The sequence below is a fragment of the Lutra lutra genome, chromosome 11 (genome assembly GCF_902655055.1).
Source record: "Lutra lutra chromosome 11, mLutLut1.2, whole genome shotgun sequence".
NCBI lineage: Eukaryota > Metazoa > Chordata > Mammalia > Carnivora > Mustelidae > Lutra > Lutra lutra.
This window is the reverse complement of record NC_062288.1, coordinates 15,250,723-15,277,847: the sequence shown is the minus strand read 5'-3', so window position 1 is coordinate 15,277,847 and position 27,125 is coordinate 15,250,723. Positions and strand designations below refer to the sequence as shown.

General features: G+C 40.6%; 1 protein-coding gene across 3 annotated transcripts in view; it reads right to left on the bottom strand.

The window, feature by feature from the left end:
• The window catches only part of AMPH (amphiphysin), a 259,498-nt gene that overhangs the window by 2,796 nt on the left and 229,577 nt on the right, over positions 1 to 27,125 (bottom strand). For 2 of the 3 annotated variants that reach the window (XM_047695517.1, XM_047695518.1), the window contains 3 exons: positions 15,157 to 15,366; positions 12,926 to 13,168; positions 9,810 to 9,911 (listed from right to left, as the gene is read on the bottom strand). In XM_047695517.1, coding sequence (XP_047551473.1) covers positions 9,810 to 9,911; positions 12,926 to 13,168; positions 15,157 to 15,366 — 555 coding nt within the window. The remainder of the gene's footprint in view (positions 1 to 9,809; positions 9,912 to 12,925; positions 13,169 to 15,156; positions 15,367 to 27,125) is intronic. The other variant, XM_047695519.1, reaches the window with a different exon arrangement.

The window sequence follows — 27,125 nt, the reverse complement described above, 5'->3', positions numbered from 1 at the left end:
ACTGGCACAAACTCATAATCAAGATATAGTCTAACATGTGTATTCTGAAATACAATTTATATAGTAAAGTGAAAAACATTAGCCAGTATCAATTAGCCAGTATAAGTATCAATCTCTAGCTAAGGCAAATAGGAAAAATTAAATTTTAACTTCTTAAAGTATGTGATAGATGAAAGATTTACAGTTCTGGCAATGGCAAATAGTTTGTATCAGATAAGTGCTTCTGTATGAAATGCTTATAAACACTAGAATAACTACATATCTTTATATATCCATATGTACATATATTCAACTGTTTATATAAATGACTTATAAAACATAGCATAAAAAGTTATATAATGGGATTGTTACAAACAATGGGGTTGACATATATAACAATTATTTGAAGGCACTGGCAGTGACCAAAAGCAGGCAAAAACTGGAGAATATTTAACCCTGGAAAGTAAGAAATTGTGGTGAATGAGATCCGTGGTAATATAGCATTCCCCCTGAAGATTATTCTCAAGTCTGTTTAATGCAGGACATTAAAAGGAAGAGTGAAGGGCTTCCAGAGCAGCTGTATTTTTTAACAATTTTTTTTACTTATTTTAGAGAGAGTGAGGGCATGAGCAAGGGGAGGGGCAGAGGGAGGGAGGGAGAGAATATTAAACGCAGGCTCCACACCCAGCACAGAGCCCAACATGGGGCTCAAGCTCATAATCATGAGAGAATGACCTGAGCTGAAATCAAGAGTTGGAAACTTAAGAGGCTGTGTCACCCAGACACACAAGCAGCTATATTTTTATGGGGGATATTTTAAAAGAGATCTGTAGAGGCAGGTTACAAAATATGCAGAGAAACTTCCCTAAAATCCTGAGCTGCCCCCCAAATTTGTAAATATACAGGGTGGCCCCCAAGGAGTCTGGGATAAGCAACAGGAGGAAGGCAGAACAGCTGAGAGGAAATTTAAGCCCTGCCAATGGAGGGGAGGCAGAGTTTGAAGTTTGAATCCCACCAAGTTAGGAAGGTTGGTCAAACGTTCAGGATTTCTACTGAAATCCCAGAAGGGCCATCCTTGGAAGTAAAAGGTGTCTCAGGAGTAAGAAGTCACCCTAAAAGTAGAGGCAAAATTGAAACAGAATCACCCTAACAAAGTATAAAACAAAGCTTCCATGAATTCAAGCTAATTATCTAGTAAGTTCCATGTCTGCTAGGGGGGAAAGAAACTAGCTTCAGAGACAAAAAGTAGAATCCAGACCCTGCAATGTGTCCAATATCAATAAAAAATTACTGGATATGAGAAAAAAGAGGAACATACACCCCACAGATAAAAGGCAACTGATACAAATGTGTGCTGAGATGGGCTAGTTTTTTGGAGTTAGCAGTAGGAAAGTAATGCAGCTAGTACAAATATTTACAAATATCTAACACTGGAAGTGGCTATCATGAAAGAATAGATAGGAAATTTTGTGAAAGAAATGTCAACTAAAATAACAAACAAAAAACTACATGAACATTATAGAACTCTGTATGTATAGCATCTGAAATGAAAACCTCACTGGACAAGCTTCACAACCAATTTTAACTTAGCAGAAGAAAAGGTCACTGTACTTGAAGACAAACCAATAAAAATGATCCAACCAGAGTACCAGAAAGAAATAGTGCATAAAAAGGACAGTCTTAGACATTGAGAAGTCCAACAGATGAATAATTAGGGAATCACAAAAGAGGAAAAAGAATGAGGCACCAAAAAAATGTAAGAAAAATTAGCTGAAAGTCTTCAAAATATAATGAAAAACATCAGGTTACAAATCTAAGCAGCTCAGTGAACCCCAAGCATGAAAACTATAAAAAAAATACAAGACCTAAGCATATTATATTGAACTGATGGAAATCAAAGGTACAGAGAAATTCTTAAAAGTGGTCTTGGTAAAAGGCACATTTACCAGAAACAATGGTGAACAAATGGCAGCTGAACTTTAGTCAGAAAAAGCAGAAAACAGAAAATAATAGGATAACATCTTAATTTTTTAAAAAATTTTTAAAAGATCATATTTATTTATCTGATAGAAAGATAGAGAGCACAAGTAGGCAGAGTGGCAGGCAGAGGGAGAAGGAGAAGCAGGCTCCCCACAGAGCAGGGAGCCTGATGTGGGACTCAATCCCAGGACCCTGGGATCATGACCTGAGCCGGAGGCAGCCACTTAACCACTGAGCCACCCAGGTGCCCCGGGACAATATCTTTAAAGAGGTGAAAGAAATAAAAGTCAATTCAGAATTCTTGCTCCTACAAAAATACACAGTCACACAGACCAGTGGAACAGACTAGAGAGCCCAGATATGAACCCACAACTCTATGGTCAAATAATCTTCAACAAAGCAGGAAAAAATATCCAGTGGAAAAAAGACAGTCTTTTCAATAAATGGTGCTGGGAAAATTGGACAGCTATGTATACAAGAATGAAACTCGACCATTTTCTTACGTCATACAGAAAGGTAAACTCAAAATGGATAAAAGACCTCAACATGAGGCAGGAATCAATCAAAATCAGAGAGGAGGACATAGGCAGTACCTCTTTGACATTGGTCACAGCAACTGCTTTCAAGACAGGTCTCCAAAGGCAAAGGAGAAACAAAAGTGTCTCATGGTTTATCTCCCCCTCTGATTTCCTCCAACTCACTTCTCCTTTCCTTCTCCTAATGTTCTCCGTGTTGTTCCTTATGCTCCCCAAGTAAATGAAATCATATGATAATTGACTCTCTCTGCTTGAATTATTTCACTCAGCATAATCTCCTCCAGTCCCATCCATGTTGATACAAAAGTTGGGTATTCACCCTTTCTGATGGAGGCATAATATTCCATTATATATATGGACCATATCTTCTTCATCCATTCGTCTGTTGAACAGCATCTTGGCTCTTTCCACAGGTTGGCGACTGTGGCCATTGCTAGGGTACATATGGCTCTTCTTTTCATTACATCTGTATCTTTGCAGTAAATACCTAGTATTGAAATTGCAGGGTCATAAGGTAGCTCTATTTTTAAGTTCTTAAGGAATCTCCACACTGTTTTCCAAAGTGACTGCACCAACTTGCATTCCCACCAACAGTGTAAGAGGGTTCCCCTTTCTCCACATCCTCTCCAACACGCGTTGTTTCTTGTCTTGTTATTTTTGGCCATTCTAACTGTTGTAAGGTGGTATCTCAATGTGGTATTGATTTGAATGTCCCCGATGGCTAATGACGATGAACATTTTTTCATGTGTCTGTTAGTCATTTGTATGTCTTCTTTGGAGAAGTGTCTGTTCATGTCTTCTGCCCATTTTTTGACATGGTTATCTGTTTTTTGAGTGTTGAGTTTGAGGAGTTCTTTATAGATCTTGGATATCAGCTCTTTGTCTGTAGTGTCATTTGCGTATATCTTCTCCCATTCCGTGGGTTGCCTCTTTGTCTTGTTGATGGTTTCCTTTGCTGTGAAGAAGTGTTTGATCTTGTTGAAGTCCCAAAAGTTCATTTTCACTTTTGTTTCTCCTTTGCCTTTGGAGACCTGTCTTGAAAGAAGTTGCTGTGACCAATGCCAAAGAGGTACTGCCTATGTCCTCCTCTCTGATTTTGATCGATTCCTGTCTCACGTTGAGGTCTTTTATCCATTTTGATTTACCTTTCTGTATGGTGTAAGAGAATGGTCGAGTCTCACTCTTGTATACATAGCTGTCCAATTTTCCCAGCACCATTTATTGAAGAGACTGTCTTTTTTCCACTGGATATTTTTTCCTGCTTTGTCGAAGATTATTTGACCACAGAGTTGGGGATTCATATCTGAGCTCTCTAGTCTGTTCCACTGGTCTATGTGTCTGTTTTGGTGCCAGAACTATGCTGTCTTGGTGATCACAGCTTTATAGTAAAGCTTGAAATCAGGCAACGTGATGCCCCCACTTTTGTTTTTCTATTTCAACATTTCCTTTGCAATTCGGGGTCTCTTCGGGTTCCATACAAATTTTAGGATTGTTTGTTCCAACACTTTGAAAAATGTTGGTGGGATTTTGATTGGGATGGCATTTAAAGTGTAGATTTCTCTACGCAGTATAAACATTTTAATGATGTTTATTCTTCTGATCCATGAGCATGGAATGCTTTTCCATCTTTTTCTGTCTTCTCCAATTTCTTTCATGAGTGTTCTGTAGTTTCTCGAGTACAGATCCTTTATCTCTCTGGTTAGGTTTATTCCCAGGTATCTTATGGTTCTTGGTGCTATAGTAAGTGGAACTGATTCTCTACTTTCTCTTTCTATATGTTCACTGTTAGTGTAGAAGGAAGCAACTGATTTCTGTGCATTGATTTTGTATCCTGCCACATTACTGAATTGCTATATGAGTTCTAGTAGTTTAGGGGTTGAGTCTTTTGGGTCTTCCATATAAAGTATCATGTCATCTGTGAAGACAGAGAGCTTGACTTCTTTTTTGCCAATTTGAGTACCTTTTATTTCTTTTTGTTGTCTGATTGCCTTTGCTAGGACTTCTAGTACTATGCTGAACAAGAGTGGTGAGAGTGGGCATCCTTGGTGTGTTCCTGATCTCAAAGGGAAGGCTGTCAGCTCTTCCCCATTGAGAATGATATTCGCTGTGGGTTTTTCATAGATTTTATAAAGTTGAGTAATGTTCCCTCTATCCTTATACTTTGAAGCATTTTAATCAGGAATAGATGCTGTTTTTTGTCAAATGCTTTTTCTGATCAATTGAGAGGACCATGTGGTTCTTCTCTCTTCTCTTATTGATTTGTTCTATCACACTGATTGATTTGCAAATGTTGAACCATCCTTGCATTCCAAGGATAAATCCTACCTGGTCAGGGTGGATAATTTTTTAATGTACTGTTGGATCTGATTAGCTAGGATCTTGATTATCTTAGCATCCATACTCATCAGGGATATTGGTCTAAAATTTTCCTTTTTGATGGGGTCTTTGCCTGGTTTGGGGGTCAGGGTAATGCTGGCTTACTAGAAAGAGCATGGAAGTTTTCCATCTGTCTCTATCTCTGGAAACCTCTTCAGGAGAATAGGTATTATTTCTTCTTTGAATTTTTGGTAGAATTCCTCAGGGAATCCATCAGGCTCCTGTTTTTGGAGAGGTTTTGATCACTGCTTCAATCTCGTTACTAGATATTGGTCTATTCAGGTTGTCAATTTCTTCTTTTTTCAGTCTTGGAAGTTTATAGGTTTCCAGGGATGCTTCCATTTCTTCCAGGTTGCTTAACTTACTGGCATATAACTGTTGATAATAATTTCTGATGATTGTTTCTTTTTTTTTTTTTTAAAGATTTTATTTATTTATTTGTCAGAGAGAGAGAGAGGGAGAGAGAGCAAGCACAGGCAGACAGAATGGCAGGCAGAGGCAGAGGGAGAAGCAGGCTCCCCAATGAGTAAGGAGCCCGATGCGGGACTCGATCCCAGGACGCCGGGATCATGACCTGAGCCGAAGGCAGCTGCTTAACCAACTGAGCCACCCAGGCGTCCCCTGATGATTGTTTCTATTTCCTTGGTGTTAATCGTGATCTCTCCACTTTCATTCATAATATTATTAGTTCAGGTCCTCTCTCTCTTCTTTTATATATGTTTGGCCAGTGGTCTATCGATCTCATTGATTCTTTTGAAGAACCAGCTTCTAGTTTCATTGATGTGTTCTACTGTATCTCTAGTTTCTATCTCATTGATCTCTGCTCTAATCTTGATTATTTCCCTTGTTTGCATGGGGTTGACTTAATTTGTTGTTGATTTTCCAGTTCTTTAAGATGTAAAGAGAGCTGGTGTATTCTACGTTTTTCAGATTTTTTTGAGTGAGGCTTGGATGGCTATGTATTTCCTTCTTAGGACCACCTTTGCCATATCCTATAGGTTTTGGACGATTGTGTCTTCATTCTCATTGGCTTCCATGAATTGTTTAATTTCTTCTTTGATTTCCTGGTTGATCCAAACATTCTTAAGCAGGGTGTCTTTGGCTTCCAAGTGTTTGAGTTCTTTCCAAACTTTTTCTTGTGGTTGAGTTCCAGTTTCAATGCATTGTGGTCTGAGAATATGCAAGGAATAATCTCAATCTTTTGGTATCATTTGAGCCCTGATTTGTGACCCAGTATGTGGTCTATTCTGGAGAAACTTCAATGTGCACTGAAGAATGAGTATTCTGTTGTTTTAGGGTGGAATGTTCTGTATGTATCTATGAGGTCCATCTGGTCCAAAGTCATTCAAAGCTCTTGTTTCTTTATTGGCTTTCTGTTTGGATGATCTATTACTGAGCGTGATGTGTTTAGATCCCCTACAATTAATGTATTCATATCAATATGACTCTTTATTTTGATTAACAGTTGGCTTATATAGTTGCTCCCATGTTGGGGGCATATATATTTACTACTCTTACATCTTCTTGGTGGCTAGATCCTTTAAGAATGATGTAGTGTATCCTTCTGTATCTGACTATAGTCTTCAGCTTAAAGTGTAATTTATCTGATATGAGAATTGCTACCCCAGCTTTCTTTAGGGACCCGTTGGCATGAAAGATGCTTCTCCATCCCTTCACATTCAGTCTGGGTATATCTTTAAGTTCCAAATGTGTCTCTTATAGACAGCATGTGGACAGGTCCTGTCATTTTATCCAATCTGCAACCTTGTGCCATTTTATGGGAGCATTTAGGCCATTCACATTGAGAGTGATTTTTGAATGATACGTTTTTACTGACATCATGTTGCCTGTGAAGTCCTTGTTTGTACAGATTGTCTCTTTAAATTTCTGTTCTGTCACTCATGGGTTCTTTCTTCTTTTATAGAGCCCCCCCCCCCCCACCGCCTTAATATTTCTTGTAGTGCCAGCTTGGTAGTCATATACTCTTAAACGTTGCTGGTCTTGGAAGCTCTTTATCTCTCCATCCATTTTGAATGTCAACCCTGCTGAATAAAGTATTCTTGGCTGCATGTTCTTCTCATTTAGTGCCCTGCCAGCCCTTTCTGTCTTGCTAGGTTTCTATGGACTGGTCTGGTGTTATTCTGATGGACCATCCTCTGTATATAAGGAATTTCTTCCCCCTAGCTGCCCTTAGAAACTCTTGTCTAAAATTATGATTCATAAATTTCACAATCAACTGTCTGGAGGTCTTTCTAGATCTTGGTGCATGTCCTTTCTGCCTCTAGGATACGAACACTTATTCCATTCCCCAGATTGGGAAAATTTTCACCCAGAATTTGTTCAACTCTTATCTTCTAGTCTTCTTTCTCCAACCCCTAGGGATCCCGATAATTCTGATGTTGGAATGTTTCATGGAATCATTTATTTCCCTAATTCTGTTTTCATGGCTTCTAAGCTGTTTGTTCCAGGCCTCCTCCTGATCCTTCTTTTCTATCAGTTTGTCTTTTAGATCACTAATTCTATCTTCTACCTCAGTTACCCTAGCTGTTAAAGTATTTACATTACATTGGATCTCACTGATAGTATTTTTAACTTCTGCCAGGTCAGCTCTCACTTCTGCCCTTATTGATTCTATGTTGTCACTAATGGTTTTCTCCAACCTAGCCATTGCCTGGATAACTGTTACCCTGAATTCCCTTTCTGAAATACTTTTTATGTCCATATCCAATAGTTCTGTGGGAGAGGGCAGTCTCTGAATTTTCCTCTGTTGGGTGTTCTTCCTCCTAGTCATTTTGATGAAAGGTGGTTGAGGGGATGTTAGCTGAATATATCAACCATGATCCAGACAGGGCGCACCCTGGAAAATTCCAGAGCAATCAGACGTCACCACCAAAAATAAAGGAAGAAGAAAAAAGAGAGAAAGAGGGAAAAAAAAGAGAGACCCAGCCAAAATGAGCCCCAAAGTAAGATTTATAAGGTATATAAACAAAAACAAACAAATGAAAAGACCGACAAAAGTGACAAGAAAAAAAGAAGAACCTAGTCAAAAATGAACCCCAAGAATAAGATTTACATAATACCAGAACAAAAACAAATACAGAAGAATAAGATGGGAAGATGGTTAGGCAAGGGCAAGGAAGGTTATGTCAGTTCTTCGTGGGTGTATCTTGATATCATTGTTAAAGGACTCAACTTTCCAGAGATACAGGGAAATTAAAACTGATTTATATATAGAAGTAGTATTGAATAGGGAAAACGGATACCTTGAAGCTTATATCTACATGTATATTAACAAAAAAAGAGAAAAGAAAAAGAAAAAAAAAAACATAGGTATATGTATGAAAAAGTTCAAGTTAAAAAGTTATTATGGATTATGTTGTATTAAACCTCCAGTTGTAATAGTAAGTAGGTTAAAAAAATTAAAAGAACAATTAAAAGAACAAGAATCATGAGAACAAATTTTTTATCTATGAAATATACAGGTTTTAGGGCAATATCAGGAGCTTAATATATTGTTTTCCCCTGATGTTTGGATTTTACAGTTTTATGGGGACCCTGTGGTGGTTTTCCTCCAGTTCTTTTGGCATGCTTTCTGGGGGAGGGGCCTGCTGCGTTGTTCTCCTGTCAGTCTTGCTTGGGTTGAGTCGCCCTGCAACCCCAAGGGGCTGGGCCCTGTGGAAACCGGTTTTTCAGGCTTTGGTTCTCTGGAGGTTTTTGTGGGCTTTCAGGGGGTCAGAGCAAAGAAAGAATATGTCTGCACCCAGACCTCTGCCTCAGAGAGAAACCTCAGTCTGCTCCCCTCTGGGTGGTCCAGAACACACAGATTCCCCCTATGCAAACTCTACTGAACAGCACAACCTCCCACAGGCAGTGCACACCCGCAGCCACCACCATCCCAGTGGTCACCCAAAGCCCTGGCTTGTCTCTGCACCCCTGAGCCACTAATACCGCAAGCAATATTGGTCTGCGGAGCCCACTGCGAGTGGCTGCCTTTGCTAGGACTGCTGCCTGGAGTCCAGGCCCACTGCCAGGTGCACTTAGACCAGTGGTCATGCAGTTCTCGAAGGCTGCTGCAGAAGGATCCCAACCAGAGATCATGCTGAGTTCTTTCAGGCACGGACTGGGAATGTCCAGACACTTGGGTGGTCGTGGAAGGCTTCGGTCCCAGAGACCGCCAGCTGGCACACACACTAGGCTCTCTCAGGCATAGGCAGGAGTGCACCCAGTCTAGTGGTGTGCAAGCAGCCAGAAGCCGCTAGCCAAAAGACTGGAGGCTCTGCTGGACTCTCTCTGGCATGGGTGGTCACCAGCAGTGGCACCTGGGTACGTGGGCTTAGGCCTGTGACCGTGACCGCCTGTCTACCCATTGCCCCTTAAGATCTTTTGCTCTTTTTGAGTGCTTTTAACCAGACTCCCAAGTTAATGCTGGTCCCCAACCACAGAGCACTTTCATATTGGGGTATTACTTTCCAATGGGTCGCTTCTGGAGGCTCCCTCCCACTTCTGTTTATCCTTCGATATCAGTCTGAGCATTCCCCCTCTGCTTTACCTCACCACTGATGTCTTCTGCCCCCGTAGAGATCCAGCAGTGTATAATCCTATATCTCAAGCTGATTTCATGGGTGTTCAGAGTGTCTGGTAGATATTTAGCTCACTTTAAGGGACTGGTTGAAACAGGGTCTCCTACTTCTCTGCCATCTTTTCCTGCCCCTCCTAAATAAAATCTTCAAGAAAAATACATAACAATATCCTAAAAGAGGTGTTCTAAAGAGTTACAGTTAGCCATGTCATGTGCTCATAAGCCTTAAGCCCTTTTCAGAGCTGCCATGCAACATCTCAGAAAATAGAAATGTCTTCAGTTACTCACTGTGTTCCAGTGACCCTCAGGGAAAACAATAACAACAACATAGCCCGTAGAACTTTTCAATCTCTCTTTACCTGGTCAGCTTCTGAGTCTGAGGGGACGACCAACACCACGTCACCCCTTTGTAAGGTAAGTTCATCAGAATTAGCTGCTTCAAAATCATGCAGTGTTTCCACCTGCAAAAGATTTTAAAAGAATTTACTATTTTAAAAGCAAAAGGAAATGTAACATTGAAGTCTCCCAGCCAGATTGTCAGCAGGTACTGCTGGATGAAGACAATGATCCCAGCATACCCCACAGGAGAAGACCTCTGAACACAGAAAGGAGGTCTTGTTTACTTAAAACGTCCAATTCTTGAAGACTGTATTGAGACAGTTCGGATGTATGTTTAGTAATGCAACGCCTTCTGCAAGAGTTGAAATGTCATGTGTTAAATTTTGTCATATTTTTTGTTATTTACATTTTATTATCATTGATGTTTTATTATTGTTCATTTTTAAACTTGAACTAAAAGTGTCTAGCAGAAAGTTCCTCTAACCTCACTTCTGTCAAGTACTTAATAATTGGAAAAATCAGGGGCACCTGGTAGCACAGTTGGTTAAGTGTCAGACCCTTGGGTTTTGGCTCTCAGGTCATGATCTCAGGGTCATGAGATCAAGTCCCCGGTTGGGCTCCATTCTGAGCATGAAGTCTGCTTAGGATCCTCTCTCACACTCTCTTTGCCATTCTCCTGACTCCCCCCACAAATAAAATAAAATAAAAATAAATAAAATAGTACTAATAACATTTTTTAAAATAATGGGAAAAGTCATCACTTTCCACATCATACGGGAATCACTACTTAATAAAACCCTGTGATCAATTTCCTTACAAATTTTTTTTTAATTTTTTATTTTTTTATAAACATATAATGTATTTTTATCCCCAGGGGTACAGGTCTGTGAATCGCCAGGTTTACACACTTCACAGCACTCACCATACCACATACCCTCCCCAATGTCCATAACCCCACCACCCTCTCCCGACCCCCCTCCCCCCAGCAACCCTCAGTTTGTGAGATTAAGAGTCACTTATGGTTTGTCTCCCTCCCAATCCCATCTTGTTTCATTTATTCTTTTCCTACCCCCCAAACGCCTCACGTTGCATCTCCACTTCCTCATATCAGGGAGATCATATGATAGTTGTCTTTCTCCAATTGACTTATTTTGCTAAGCATAATACCATCTAGTTCCATCCACGTCGTCGCAAATGGCAAGATTTCATTTCTTTTGATGGCTGCATAGTATTCCATTGTATATATATACACCACATCTTCTTGATCCATTCATCTGTTGATGGACATCTAGGTTCCTTCCATAGTTTGGCTATTGTGGACATTGCTGCTATAAACATTCGGGTGCACCTGCCCCTTCAGATCACTACGTTTGTATCTTTAGGGTAAATACCCAGTAGTGCAATTGCTGGGTCATAGAGTAGCTCTATTTTCAACTTTTTGAGGAACATTCATGCTATTTTCCAGAGTGGTTGTACCAGCTTGCATTCCCACCAACAGTGTAGGAGGGTTCCCCTCTCTCTGCATCCTTGCCAGCATCTGTCATTTCCTGACTTGTTAATTGTAGCCATTCTGACTGGTGTGGGGTGGTATCTCATTGTGGTTTTGATTTGTATTTCTCTGATGCCAAGAGATGTGGAGCACTTTTTCATGTGTCTGTTGGCCATCTGGATGTCTTCTTTGCAGAAATATCTGTTCATGTCCTCTGACCATTTCTTGATTGGATTATTTGTTCTTCAGGTGTTAAGTTTGCTAAGCTCTTTATAGATTTTGGATACTAGCCCTTTATCTGAATGGGAGAAGATATTTGCAAAAATTTCCTATCTTAACCTTTAAACCATACCCATCTGTTTCTTTTCTTTCTTCTTTTTTTAAATTGAAATATATCTGGGGTGCCTGGCTGGCTCAGTTGGAAGGGCATGCAACTCCTGACTTGGGGTTGTGAGTCTGAGCCCCAAGTTGGGTGTAGAGATTTAATCAATCAACCAATTAATTAATAATTTTATTAATAAATACATAAATTTCATTTTTATTTTATTTATTTATACTTTATAAATAAATTAAAATTTAAAATAGAAATATGTCTGACATACAGTATTGTGCAAATTTAAGGTGTACAGCATGCTAATTTGATACATTTGTATACTGTAAGAGGATGCCATTGTAGCAATACTGAGCACCTCTATTACGGTATGTATTTATCATTTCTTTCTAGTGGCTAGAATAATTAAGGTCTAGTCTCTGATCAAATTTGATGATTATGATACAATATTATTGTCTATATTCACCATGTTGTGTATTAAATCTCTAGGGCTTATCTACCACTCATTACAAGTGTATACTCTTAAAAAATCCCTGTCCTCTCCCCTACCTTTTCCCCCCCTTTTTGAAAGATATCCTTAAAATTTAATTATAAAAAATTCTGAGAAACAAAAGCAGAAAAGAGTACCATAATGACCCACATACTCACCCCGCTTGAGTTATGAACCGTTTATTTCTCCCATGTCCCTCCCCTCAGCTCTACCCCCAGAGATCACGTGATTGGCTATTAAAATGTATATTTTTTATATAGAATTATAAAATGTCAGAGCTGGAAATGACTAGCTTATTCCCCAATTCACTTTCCCACTGAGAAACTGGAGCACAGAGAGAGAAGTGATGCTCCTCAGGCCACACTGCAGATAAGGAGAAAAGCTGGGGTGTGCCCCGGCCGGCTGGTATATAATCCAGCCCCGGGTGGATGCATACACGGAGGATTCCAAAGCCCTGGTCTGAGCCCAGGGCTGGAGGGACTTACAGGGCTGGGAGAGGAGCAAGAGAGGGCACTTGGGGGGTAGAGTGGGTGCAGAGAATTCACCCACTCACTACCAAGGGGCATACCATTTGTCCTGTGGTGAACATTCTTTAACTATGGATTGCTGAAAGAGATGGAAAGTCATTACTGTGTTTTTGCTTGTCCAGCAGCCCAGAAATCCTGCCATTTTACACTGTGTTGTGGGGAAAGCAGTACAGAGAAGGAATACCTATTGCAAAAAATGCAAATGTAAACATCTGAAAAACAAAGATTCCAGCAAAGGGGCCTCAAAGAAAAGGAAGAATGAATGGCCACCCAGTTAAAACAAGACAAAATGACAAGACCTTGTAGAGGAAGCCGGGAGGCACATCTTGAGGCGCCTCACTTGCCGCTGGAGTGGAGAGCAGCGGCTGGGAGTCCTCACCGGCTCTGGGCTCTGCGGCCAGCTCTGGGGGCTCACTGGCAGGGCCGGGAAGAGCCGGGGCACCAGGTGTTTCCATGGACTCTGCACCTGTGGGGACTTCATGGTCTCCCTCTCCTTCGTTGTTGGAGGCGGGCTCTATGACGACTGAAGGGATGACCTTCTCCTGGAGGAAGAAAAGTGTGGCAGTGCTGAGCAGGGGCTGGGAAGAAAGACTTCTGCGTCCTCGGGTGCATTATGCTCTGCTTCTATCCCTGACGTACCCTCCTTGGCTCCCACCTTCCCCACATCCTCCCTCCCATAACCAGGCCGAAACCTTTGGGCCTCAAGCCTTGCAGGACGTTCTTCCTGACATGGTCAACTTTCTCTCTCTCCTGAGACAGAAACCTTTAATGGGATTAATTTCTGGATCCTTGAGCAGTCAGGCCCTTTGTGAAAAGTGGGGTTTCTGTGGAAATTGGGAAAAAGATCGGAGACTACAGGGAGAGAGGAGGGAGGGGCCCACCCTGAAGGGGAATCCAGGAGGGTCCCAAGAATGGCCTCAGTTTTGCCGTGGTCCACTCTTGTCCCACTGAATCCTAACAATGCTTGAAGCTGACATTTGACCTCCTATGACTGCTTTTCTTCCAGAGTCCACGGGACTCCTGACTAGCCTCCAACCAGATTGTTTGTACAGATCTGGCTAATGTTTAAAATCCGCATCTGTTTTGCTTGTTGTCTTTAGAGCTCAAGCTGCAGTTAGAGCTGAAGGGATGACAATTCCCAGCAATCACTCTTCCGAGGACTCTACACTGGGGGGGAACAGAACAAAGGATCAAGATCTCCTTTCTATTTGGTAATAAAGATGAGCGACGAGAAGAATTTCACTAGCATAATGGAAGTCTGGAGATGTTTATTCCCTCGGATATCAGTGGGCTTAAGCACTTCCATTCTTCAATTTGGAGAAAATAATACACTATTCCAACAAGTCTAACAATATAATACAAAAACAGTTCTGGCATTCTGATAAGAAAAATCTCAGGAAGAAATGGCACATATTTTTGAGTTACTTCCCAAATACTAATACTACTTGCTGTTTTTCTAGTGGGATGAAAGGGATCATTTTTTTAGTAACCCTGGAGAGATTTGGGGGAAATTTCTTATGGGTAAAATCAGGACAAAGGAGAGTTTCACATTGAGAGCCCAATTTTCATTGTTACTTTCTGCAGTCTAGACCAAGGCTGTGGTTTAGAAGAGCTGCGCTTGCTGTGTGCCCTGCATATTACGGACCATATGGATTTGTGGGCTTTGAACAAACAGTTCTCTGAAGAAGTGAGGCACTGGGCCTAGTCCACCAACTTCATGTATGTATTTAATGACCTGTTGGCCTCTCAAATATACTAACAGGGATGAGCTTTTGCTGAAAGGAGCCTCCCTAATGGTAGATGTGAGGGGCTATAATAATAACAACAATTCCTAAATACTAATAACGATAGGATTTAACTACTAATATTGGGTTCTCCCCATGTGCCTGGCACTGGGCTAAGCACTGTATGGTTATTTTCTCAAATAATCCATACAATATCCCACCATCTGGCCACATTCTCTTCCTGCTCCCTCCATCTCACGCTTACATCATCTGTGCTTTCTTCTTTTTCTCCATCACTCAGGGCCTGTGTGAACCTTACAATGCTGACACTGAGAGAAAGCCAGGCTCAGACTCTCGCTGACAATCTTATATACAAATACTTAAATAATAATAATAATAAAAATATAAATAATATAAACGAAATAAACTTAAGATATATAAAATTACACGTATATACTACATTATATACGTGTAATTTTATATATCTTAAGTTTATTTCGTTTATATTATTTATATTTTTATTATATGTAGAATGCAATAAAAATATAAAATATATTAAACAGATAAAAAATATGAATAAAAATACACATATATACATAAATACATATCATATATATATACATATATACATACATATATACATATATATATATGTATATATATATAAATTAAATTTGGTGAAACAGGTTACCACACAATGGCCACAAACCTGTTCTGCCCCCAGAGCTGTTACCAGCACTCTCCATTACACAGCATTCCAACCAGGGCACCTCCTCCCAGAGCCTCCCTTTTCCCAGTTCACTCACCTGAGGGGCTGCTGCTTCTGGTTCTTCTGGTTGAGATCTGTCACTATCTATGGGCTCCATAGTGTCAGCATCAGTCCTGGTCTCCTCTACACCTGCTCCTTCCCCAGCAGGAAGAGCTGCCTTCTCCATCTCTGTTTCCTCCACTGGGACCTCCTCGGCAGCCAACACCACGGTTCCAGCTGTCACACTGGCGTCCGTTCCAGGTATGACCTGCAGCCCGGATACCAGACAGGCTGTGTCTGTATCTGTATGGGGCCTCAAGAAGAGCCAGCCCCAGCCCTTTCACCTCAGGCCCTTCTGGGGAGGCTCATCAGATGTGGAAGCTCTGTGGAAGGTACAGAAGCTCAGGATTCTGGCAGGGCAGAGTCTGCCCTCCATCTATCAGAACGGACTGCTCTTTCCCAGAAATGCAGGGCACAGCATAGGGAACCTAGCCAATGCTACTGTAAGAGAGCTGTCTGTTGCCAGATGGTGGCTCCCTTGAGTTGAGTGGAGCATAACATACAGACCTGTGCAATCACTGTGCTGTACACCTGAAACTAATGGAACATTGTGTGTCCGCTCTACTTCACTTAAAAATAAAATGAAAAAATGAAACAAAAAAAAAAACCCCTCTCCTTCATTCTGGGCCCCCAATGACACGAAATCCCCCTGCTCTCCTTGAAGTTACGTTCAGCAAAAGGAATTTGAGTGGAAGTGGAAGTGACCTATGTCATTTGAGAGACTTGGCTTTTACCAGGTCTTTCTACTTTTGCTGCCTGAAAGCTGATGGTCACAAAGACCTTGAAGACATTGGAGTCACGAAATGGAAGGCGTCTTTCCCCAAAACCTGGGTCATGGAAGAAAGCTACGTAAGAAAAGCACCCTCATCATGCAAAATCAGAGTTTAGAAAAACCGCATTTCAGTCTACACTCTAAAATCTTCATGGGGAAGGTCCCCAAAGCTAAATCACATTCATGAAAAGAAATATATTGGGGAATTTTCTCAATTAGACTTCTTGAGAAGGAAGGGCAAGTCATTTTTTGTTAGGAAATGCACATTATAATAAAAACTGATGCAAATTTTGGGTCTTTTTAATAGGAGTGAAATTTAAAAAATAAGAATTTTCTAAGGTTGCACAAAGTCCAAAGAAGAGCTGTAAGTAGTGTTTAAAACTTGCAATAATTAAAGAAAGTGCAATCAGAAGTGTTAGCTTTAGGCAGACTGGTTGCCGAACACACATCTAAGACTCTAACATCAGTGTGGCAGGCCTGATTTGAGAAGCTCAAATCAGAGAAGGCTGAGGAAAAAGAGTAATCGGTTGAACTTATATAATATATGCAGGATACATATTTCAAAAACTGATCTTGCTATCTGATGTGATTAGCATTAGCCCTTCCTCTTCTCTATGGAATAAATTCTCCCCAGTTGTTCTGTTGGGTTAGGAAGATTCCAGTATCACGGATACTGATTGTCAGACCGAGAGCAGGGGTGGGCAGTGCCCGCAGAATGGGCATCAGAAGTGGGAGATGGAGAACGTGAGCCACATACCTACTCTCAAAGCAACACGTCTTTAAAACACCTTTCTTCTGACTCAAATTTATAGGTAATAAATTAAAGAAAAATTACCTGCCACAGAATACATTTTTCTACAACATATTTTACTTCAGGGATGAAAAATACTGCTCACAGCTGTACTCTTTGTTATATGGCCATATTCTTTGAAATGTACTTATCTCTCATAGAAATTTGGCTCATGCAAAGTGTACAATGATCCAAAATATAGTCATGCCCATGAAATACCATTTCTTTCTTTTTTTTTTCATCCTGTCTTTAAGGTACTGGGTTCAGAAAAGTAATCAATTATATGAGTTGTAATACATTCATTTAAAGCAAATTTAAATGCTAACAACTACTGAAGTAGGGATTCATATTTTTGTGAATGACTGACAATCCCCCTAATTGAAAGTTAAAAATTTAAGGTAATTGCATCTCTTTTAAATAAACACGGGTCTTTGTATGGATGGGACTCAGAGAAACAAACCGAGGGTTTTGGAGGGGAGGAGGGTAGGGGGTTGGGCGAGCCTGGTGGTGGGTATTAAGGAGGACATGGATTGGATGGAGCACTGGGTATGATGCATAAACAATGAATCTTGGAACACTGAAAAATAAAATAAAGTTAAAAATAATTTAAAAAAAGAGTAAGAACCAGAAGATAATGAAGAAGATCATCCTCTTCATTCCAAGAAGATGAATAATTGTTCATAGCTTATTGTTGAAGAAATCAACAGGCTTGCTCCAGGATCCCAAGAATTACTTAGCAAAATTCTTGCACATCAAACTATACATAAAGTGCATACAGTGGACTTTCAGGCTCAAATGTAGAAAGTGGTGCCATCATAATTCCGAGTTATCTATGCTTTCCATCTGCTTGGAAAATTTGCACCTATGGAGTGAACATTTCCCTGGTTTCAACGGCTGAAAACCAGATAGACTATATAACATGCAGATGGTATGGGCAAACAGAACAGTACACACCACCACACACAGACACACACACACACAGCACAGCACATATACACATAGTTATAGGTAAGAAAGCAACCACTATGTTGTTTAATAGGCTACTCCCCCAAATGATTATGCATAAATCCTTCCATACATAAATGTACCAAGCACATACTATTAGTGATTGGATTTTACTCCCAACTGAATTTATATATGTCCAGAAGAGAATATATTTCTGTTAAGTATTAATGGTGTTGCCAAAAAAAATTTAAATCTCTCTATACATATAGAATGTTAATGGAGTCTGATTTATCTCTGGTACTCTAAAGAGCCATCAATTTGATTGTATCTGATTTTACTATTGCAATATGTCATCACCTAAGTAATTCAAACAGCCATCATTGGCTGGATGTGATTTAGGCTGGACACTGTGGCTGCTGTGATGCTGACCACCAGCAGGGGGAGGCCAAGGGCCCTGCCTGTTCACACTGTGAGGCTTGCTGAACTCAAAAAGAGCAAATACCCCAGCTTCCACCTGGAAGCAATTTACCTGACCTCTCTCATATACACAAAAAGGGGATAGAAGGATAAGGGCCAATAAAAATCACCAAGATTGAACTTAACAATGCTAGTAAAGGCAAGGAGCTAAGGAAACTGGCACTTTGACTACAGAGCAGAAAAACCAAGCATTTTGTATGACCTACTTGGAAAAGGGAAGAAATTAACATCCCTCCCTTGTTCTATGAGTCCATTAGTAATGAAGTCCTATTTCTCTAACCAAGTACAAACTTTGATTTTACAGACCTTAAAGATGTTACAGAAACAGAGAAGGCCTGTCTACTATCTATATTCCCTCCTCTTTTTCTGCCTCCAGAATAGCTTTGAAAATCAGAGGTCACCCTCCCTATAAAGCATAAGCCTGGAATCTTTTGCACATTTTCCACTCTTACCGAAATATTTCTAATGTATATTTACCAACTGCAAACACAGAAGAGCATAAAAATGCAATGGAAAATAGGACTCCCATTTGCTTGGATTAGGTGTTATCTCCAGATAAAGACAGGTCAGAAAGGGTTTCAGTGACACTGTTATCACTTTTTTTTTTTAAAGATTTTATGTATTTATTTGACAGAGATAGATCACAAGCAGGCAGAGAGGCAGGCAGAGAGAGAGGGGGAAGCAGGCTCCCTGCTGAGCAGAGAGCCCGATGCGAGGCTCAACCCCAGGAACTGACGCTGAAGGCATCAGATCATGACCTAAGCCTTAGGCAGAGGCCCAACCCACTGAGCCACCCAAGTGCCCGTTATTCCTTTTTGTTACCATTTTTATGGAGTCCAATTTATTAGCTCTTCATAGACTGAGAAATGGAAAACATTTTCTGGACTCTGCTTGCTACCGGAGATGTTACACCTTCTAGGAAAAACCACAATGATTCATGACTGCTATTTGGCTTGTTTGTTTTTTTAAATATAATCCAGGGAGATCAGAGGAATGAAACCACTGAAAGTATTTCAAGCCTTTGATGTTTAATGTGGTTCAATTTGTCATGTCCCTCCAAATGTTAAAGGAAACACCAATATCTTATCCTCTGCTCAAACTGTACTGTTCACAAACCACAGGGACAAGCATGTCTTTGGGAAGGTGAACGACTCCCTTTTTATCACACCACACAGATCTTTCTGTTTTCTTCAACTTCTGCCTCAACATTCTCTTTGACAGAAAGGGATGTGGTCATGGTATTCATGTCCCCCCAGACACCTGTTAGCAAAATTTCTGTAAGTGGAACAAAATGGATGCAGTACAACAATGGCCTGTGTATCCTGCAAAGTAGGAAGACACAACAGGATGACAGAAAAGAGCCACGCCCTCCAGGAGACGTGCCGTGAGGGGAGGTCAAAGGGGACCCAGATTCCAGAGAAGCCGTAGTGATGGGCTGCGTGAGAGTTGGTGACCTTTGGGTTTTATGTAATTTATGGATTCATTTTATTTACTCGGTGTTTGTTTCCTTGGCAATGTGAGCCTGAGCAATGCCTGAGAAGCCGCCCACCAGTAACTGGTCTGGGTGAGGACAACACTGGTATAATATTCCATATGCATCTACTGGCTGGGTTATTTTAACTGGAAATTGGCAGTCCTCTGATTAAAAAATAATGGAGACCATGGGTTTAAAGATAATAGAAGAAATAACATTTTCACCTATTTTTTCAATCATTTTCTGTGCCTAGTGGCACTTTATTATCTGTTTATAATACAGTGATCATGTTTCTTAGAAAAATTATATAAATGGACTTTAAAATTTGTACTTTGTTTTCTTTTTTTTTTTAATATTTTATTTATTTATTTGAGAGAGAGAGAGCGATAGAGTATGAGCGAGGAGAAGGTCAGAGAGAGAAGCAGACTCCCCGTGGAGCTGGGAGCCTGATGCGGGACTTGATCCCGGGACTCTAGGATCATGACCTGAGCTGAAAGCAGTCGCTTAACCAACTGAGCCACCCTGGCGCCCTGTACTTTGTTTTTTCTATTTGACAATTTAACATTTTTGTCATTGAACACTAGTTGGTTTCTAGTTTCTAAATGTTGTAATAGTACTCTGATGGGAGATCTTGGTTTGTAACCATATTAACAACAATTGGTTAGACGTACATTTAAATAAATACTAGACCCTAATACTTTTATTCATTTACAATGTTTCTACTAATGACTGTTTCTGAATTTTTGTCCAGCATTTTATTATGGTAAGTCAATACAGAGAAAATAAAAAGAATCAGACAGTGAACGTCCAAATACCTACTACCTGAGACCTTCAACTGACGTGTTACATTTGCTTTATTCTTTCTGTTCATGTTGACTTTGAGTCATCTTTTTTCCGTCTATTGGAATACATCTTCATAAAATGTTTTTTGGAAATTCTCTGGTGTTTCTATAGCCTTTCTACATTTGATAACATCTCTCTGCCGCTTTCACATATGACCAACTACACTGTCTTGGGGTAGAACTGCAACAGTGTGATTTTTTTGTGTTCAACGTCTACCAGGTGTTCCAACAGCTCTTGAGCGTTCGCCCTGGGAAGGGCAAGTCTGAGGTCGGCCTGATTGCTCTCTGTTAGCACCCTGCTCCGGTCAAAATGCTTAGAGGACTTTCTTATCAACTCTGAATTTAAAATTTTAAAAGAATACATTCAGATGTTAGTCCCTCATAAATTCTGCCTTTTGTAGGTGGTTTTTATGGTCTGCAGGCAGGAATTCCTGCAACTAAAAAAAAACACTTCGCCATAGGGCTGACTGATGGGGCAGCTACTCCTTTCTTTAAGGTCCCTTCTTGGCAAACTGATGATCTGTGAATCCTTTCCTCAGTCTTTGGTTCCCCCATCTACCATCTTTCCTTATTATTTTCCTCTTTGTGTTGAAAGAGCTCCTTCAGTTTACCTCCTATCACATCAATTCTCTACACTGTGATGTCCGGTCTTTACCACTTCATCTGCAAGTTTTAATTCTAGTATTACATCTCCTCCCATTAAAGTTGTTTCTTAGGTCATGGAGCTCCCTTTTCATATGCCTCAAAAGCAACTCCCTTTTTATCTCAATGTGGTTACCTTACTACCCCCCTTTCATTTTTTTTGTTTCCTGTGATGAAGGTTATCTTGCAATTTTACCAACAACAACAAAAAAATCTGGTAACTTTTGTTGTTGTTGTTCTCTAAAGAAAATTTGAACACCATCTACAGTGCGGTTCCTTCCTTCGTTTGTGTTGCTCATTCTATAGGCTCTATGCCATTTTAAAAACATGTTTGTTTCATGATTTAAAATGAGGTGAGATCCCTCCAGGCCTGATCAGTAGACACAGGAACAATTTGTTACTTTTCTTCTCCATGTAGGCATTTTAGATGTCCTTTCAGAACAGCAGCTGGCAAGGGATTCATCAAGAATCTACATACAAGCAACTGTCTTGAATGCCTCAATGTATGGGTAAAAGGGGAGCTGCTGTCAGGGAAACAGCAGACACAAGATGACCTGGGTGTTTCGGACCAATGCTCCCACACTCATGGGGGGCTGGATGGATGGAAAGTTCACATACTTATCCATGCCAGGCTCAGTGGCTGTGCTTTAAGGATCTGTCCTGGCCCTGGTTTGTGCAAAATCCTCCTGAGCTTGGCTAATATATTTCTAGAATACAGTACTACTGAAACTTTGACTTTCTTTATATATTTGAGGATAAGGAGCTTTAAAATTAAAAAAAAAAAAGAACCCTAATAATAGTGAATCTGCTATAATTTTTGTGATTTTTTTTTTAATGTTTTCAGGTTTCTCATTTAATTTTCCATTACGTGTTCCTGGGATGCATTTCATTTTCACTTAAATATTCCTGGGATAAGTGACACAAATAATAGTAAAGGAGGTAAGAAATAGACTGCGGAGTGTTAATTTGGTTAAAGGATGTTTTATACTGGAGTCAGAGTGACCATCTTCTGGACACTTGTTCTTGGAAGAGGCACTTGGCTGAAAACTCACTGAACTCCAGGTTTCCCAACTGACCCCAGGCATGGAGTCATCATTCTGATGCAGAGGCAGGCTTCTGCTGGACAGTTTCAATGTATGTACATTCTGCAGCCCGGCGTGGCGGTGGAGGGGGGGAAGCTAACCTTTCCTGTGACTCTAGGGCTCCCTAGGCATTATCTCGGGTGTGTCCCATTTACCGCAAATTATGTGCCCAACATCCCTATTAGACATCATTCCCATTTTCTACGTAAGTGAGCTAACACTTAGAGATCAAGTAACTCAGGCTGTCAGTAAGCAAGGGCTAATCCAGTCTAACTCTAAATTCCGTGTTTCATCAGACCATCCTGTATCCAAGAAGACAACCCTCCTCTCAAATCAGAGTTCCATACTAATTCTGAGATGTGGAGCATCTCCACGGACTCACAGCTTCCTCCAGACAACCCCAAGCAAAGGCTGCTTAATAAGGAATGTGAGTGGAATTTCATAAACCAGAATACATTCACTTATAGTCTTGGAATGCTACTCTTTAAAATGAGATATGCAATTTATAAATAAAATACTCATATACGTGCACTATTGGGTACTAAGGAAACATGTCATAAAATCCCTCTTAATTAAGATCTAATTACATAATAGAAAGGTAATAAAAAGTGGTTGGTCGGAGAGAATTTCCCTTAACATTACTATTTTCCTTCAGCTCACAAATTCATTGTTTAGAAAGGTATGTATGGATTGGGAAAGTTAAAAGATCAACCATCTCCTAGTTAATCCACTGCACTGCAGAGTTAGAAAGTTGGCGCTTGGACATTCATAATTGTGTTCACAGGTTAGAGATGGGTAGGATCCCAAAGCTGGAAGGACCACAGGGCTCATCTAACCCATCTTACAGCGAAGGAAATAGGACAGAATGGAGTACCACTACAGAGACAACTGGGGATCTGAGTTTTAGTTCTGATTCCTGCACTCATCAGCATGAGAGCTGGAGTGACCGTTAAGCCCCTCTGGGAAGCCACAAAAGGAGATAAATAACACAGAGGAAATCCTGGTCATAGGTCACCCTTGCCTTTTCCTGCCCATCCTTTAATCTGGATCCAACCTGAGCCCTTGACCAGTCTGAAGATCCAAGCATTTCTATGGAAATACAGGATTGTTCCCCTGTGCATTTTAAAGACAAGCCTAAGAGGCAGGGAGCATCATTACAGCCCGAAGACTGATGTACCGAGCCATGGGCTGGTGGCCAGTACTCCTCATCACACTGACTCTACTTAGAACAGCTCAGGTCCTCATTTTCCTTCAGCAGGATGACAGAGGTGAGCTCTTCCATAGAACACTGGGCCTCCAATGGTGCTCCTGTTCAAGGTGGATGCCTGGTATTACAAACTTCATTTGATATATCCATGGGTATCCCTTCCTAATAAAGGAAGTTAGTGGTTTTCCTCCCCTTGACCTTCACCTCAATCATCTTTTTTTTTTTAATCTACTCCCTGAGTATTGCCTGTGGTGCCATCATCAACCTTCAAAAGCCAGGTCCCCAGTGCAGCTCTGCTGCAGACAGCACTGTCGCCATGGCAACACCTGTCTGAATTAGCGCCACACTTTTCTGCAAAACTTCAGATCTCCAAGTTAATGAATTTTTGGTGAATCTGGCCTTTCAGGTCATGGCCAAATATCCAACTATGATACATGGAAGAACATGGAAGGTTTAATTAGAGGTTTGTTTGCCAAGTCCATAAGAGAAGTGGCTAGGAAAGATGGAATCTCTTTCGAAGCAAAGGTGAATGTGGTGTGTTGTGCACTCTCAGAGATGACACCATGAGCCAGATCTAGTGTCCAAAGCAGCCAGTCACAAAGGACAGCCTCATTAAGGAAAATGTCTTCATGGCACAATGAACAGCTGACCTTGCCCCTGGCCATGGCATCTCTGAATGATCTGTGAAGCCTTTGTTGCCACTGCTCAGGCTGCGTTCCTCAGAGTGGACCCAGGCTCAGGTTCCAGCAGGTGAGAAAGGGCAAGAAACAGTTGCAGAACGGGAACACATGCTGGTCTGGATGTTCAGCTCCACAGTATCCAGGACTAGATAAATCTCAACACTGTCACCCATGGAGTGAGAGAGCTGAGCCAGTAGAAGATGACTCTAAGGCTCTGTTACACCTAAGTCTGATATACGGGGAGGGACAGGAACTGATGTTTGCAGGGGAAGTGAAGGTGGACAGTATTGTCTAAACGGGGTTGTCTTTTTCACATTTCAATGGGTCTGGTCTTACACAGGCTTTCCAATTGTGCTGATGGCCAGGAAAGGTTTCTGCTTGGGCTTGTGAACTGAGCCAACATATACTAAGAAGGGAGAACAGGGGAATTTTTTTTTAATTTCAATTACTTACAACCAAAGCCCGTTAAAAATGTCAAGCCAAAACACAAGACTTCCCATGTGACAAAAAGTTTACACCACGACACACAAAATGTCACTCATTGTATGATTCTAGTCATACAATCTATCCAGGAGCAGATACATCCACAGAATCAGAAAGCACAACAGCAGTTACCAGAGGCTGAGGGAGCGGATGGAGTAACTGCTTAATGGGCAAAGTTTTGTGGTGACAACAATGTTCTGGAACCAGACAGAAGTTAACATTTGTACAAAATTATGAATGAACTAAAGCCAAACTCTTCACATTAAAAGGATTAATTTTGTTATGTGAATTTCACCTCAATTAAAAAAAAAAAGCACACACCAAGAATGAGACTTAAAAAAACACTAGACACCCATCATCTACAAAAAGCTCCTCAACAGTGGAAGAACAACATGAAACCTGATATTCACCTCCAACTATAACACTTAGCACAGACAATAATAGTGCATAACCCTCACGCAGACCTGTTCAAGAAGGGGATTTGTTTTTCCTGAGGAAGGTAAAGGATACATCCATCCCCAGGGTGTATGTGTATTTAATTTAATTTACAGCATGCTTCGGAGTGAGCACTTTGTTTTGGACACAATTCTATGAACACAAAGGGCAGACAAGAAATCAAGCTCCTCTGGCTTCCTGCGATCTTGCGTCTTTCTCTGCGTACTGAGAACTCAGACCTGGAGGCAGTGGGAGCCCCAGCTCTCACGTTTCCTCCACACCAGGAGAAAACTCAAATGCTCAGTCCCAAGCACATGACCATCACCAAGGAAACCCCAACTCCTGGCAGTCTTTGTCTCTCCCACCACCAGTCTGTGTGAACAAGGATGGCAGGAGCGATGTCTACTGCCTGCACCACTGTCTCTCCCAGATCAGAACAGAGACTGACATCTAGAGAGGACTCAGATCATACTTGTCAACTGCATGAAGAAAGAAATGAACACATGCCTTCTATTCAAGCGGACAGAAATCTTCCTGGCAACATGCAGTTCATCTATGAACTGGTTTGCAAATATACGTATATACCAGTGGTTTAGATTGGTCTTGACAAGTCAACTGATGTCTGGTGACGTTTCAAAAAATAAAATGCAGCAAAACCAAAAGTAGCCCCTAAATAATGGGCCAGTGTTTCCTCTTCCAGGAATCTCCATGAATTCTAAAAACATCTTTATCTTGATCTCTTTCCCATTTATGTTCTAGAAATGATGCTAACCCTAAAATGAATTGCAGTGTATTTCTTTAAAAACAATAGGGGGGAAAAAAAAAAGGTACTGGTCCAGTTCGTGTAATTAGAGCAAAATACAGGAGCTCACAGAAATTTAGAAAAAATTAGAATATGACTCTACAAGAAAATGGAATCAATATGGGTAAAAATATTTATCTGATTTTTTTTTAAGATTTTATTTATTTATTTGACAGACAGACATCACAAGTAGGCAGAGAAGCAGGCAGAGAGGAGGAAGCTGGCTCCCTGCTGAGCAGAGAGCCCGATGCGGGGCTCAATCCCAGGACCCTGAGATCATGACCTGAGCCGAAGGCAGAGGCTTTAACCCACTGAGCCACCCAGGTGTTCCTCTTTATCTAATTCTTAACCTAATTCTCTGATACTGATATCTGAGACAAATACTAATCATTTATTTTCCTAAAGATGATTGCCATTACTTATATAAGATGGAAACATCTGGACAAGAAACAAGTTTTGGCTCTTTAAGATTTATTTTAGGGTTAGTATCATTTCTAAAATATAAATGGGAAAAAGATCAATATAAAGATGTTTTTAGAATTGATGGAGATTCCTGGAAGATGAAACACTAGCCTATTATTTGGGGACTACTATTGTTTTTGCTGTGTTTTTTTTTTTTTTTGAAAACGTCACCAGACTTCAGTTGACTTGTCATGACCAATTTAAACCAGGGGATATATATGTATATATGCCAAACCACAGTTCATAGATGAACTTCATGTTGCCAGGAAGATTTCTGTCTGCTTGAATAGAAGGCACGTGCTCGTTTCTTCCTTCATGCATCCTACAGATATACAAGTGCAATTTAGTACTGTAGGGAAAAACTAAAACAACAAAAATGTAATAGTTATTTTGCTTGAAAGCCCCAGGTTTCTTTGTTAAAATTCCCTGTTTTTGAAATTACATTTGCCTCTTCTTCTTTTTTTCTTTTTTTAACAAAACCACCACAAACTTCACCTCATATAAAATGGATTGTCAAGACTCAAAATAATAACTGTGTGGTGACATTTTGGCAGCAAAAAGGATGACTTCAAAAGGTCACATCAACCCAATCCTAACTGATGACAGCCACAGCCAACCTATTAATTAATGCTCAGAACACAATGTGGGTTTTTTGTGTCTTTACAACAAAATATCACACATCTAGCAAAGGAGACCTTTCTTTAGAAAAAATAACCTTAATATTATCTTAGATTATTATGACCAGAAGAAAGAAGCTATAAATCTATGCTGGAGAACAAAAATACATTCTATATGGGGCGCCTGGGTGGCTCAGTGGGTTAAGCCTTTGCCTTCGACTCAGGTCATGATCCCAGGGTTCTGGGATCGAGCCCCG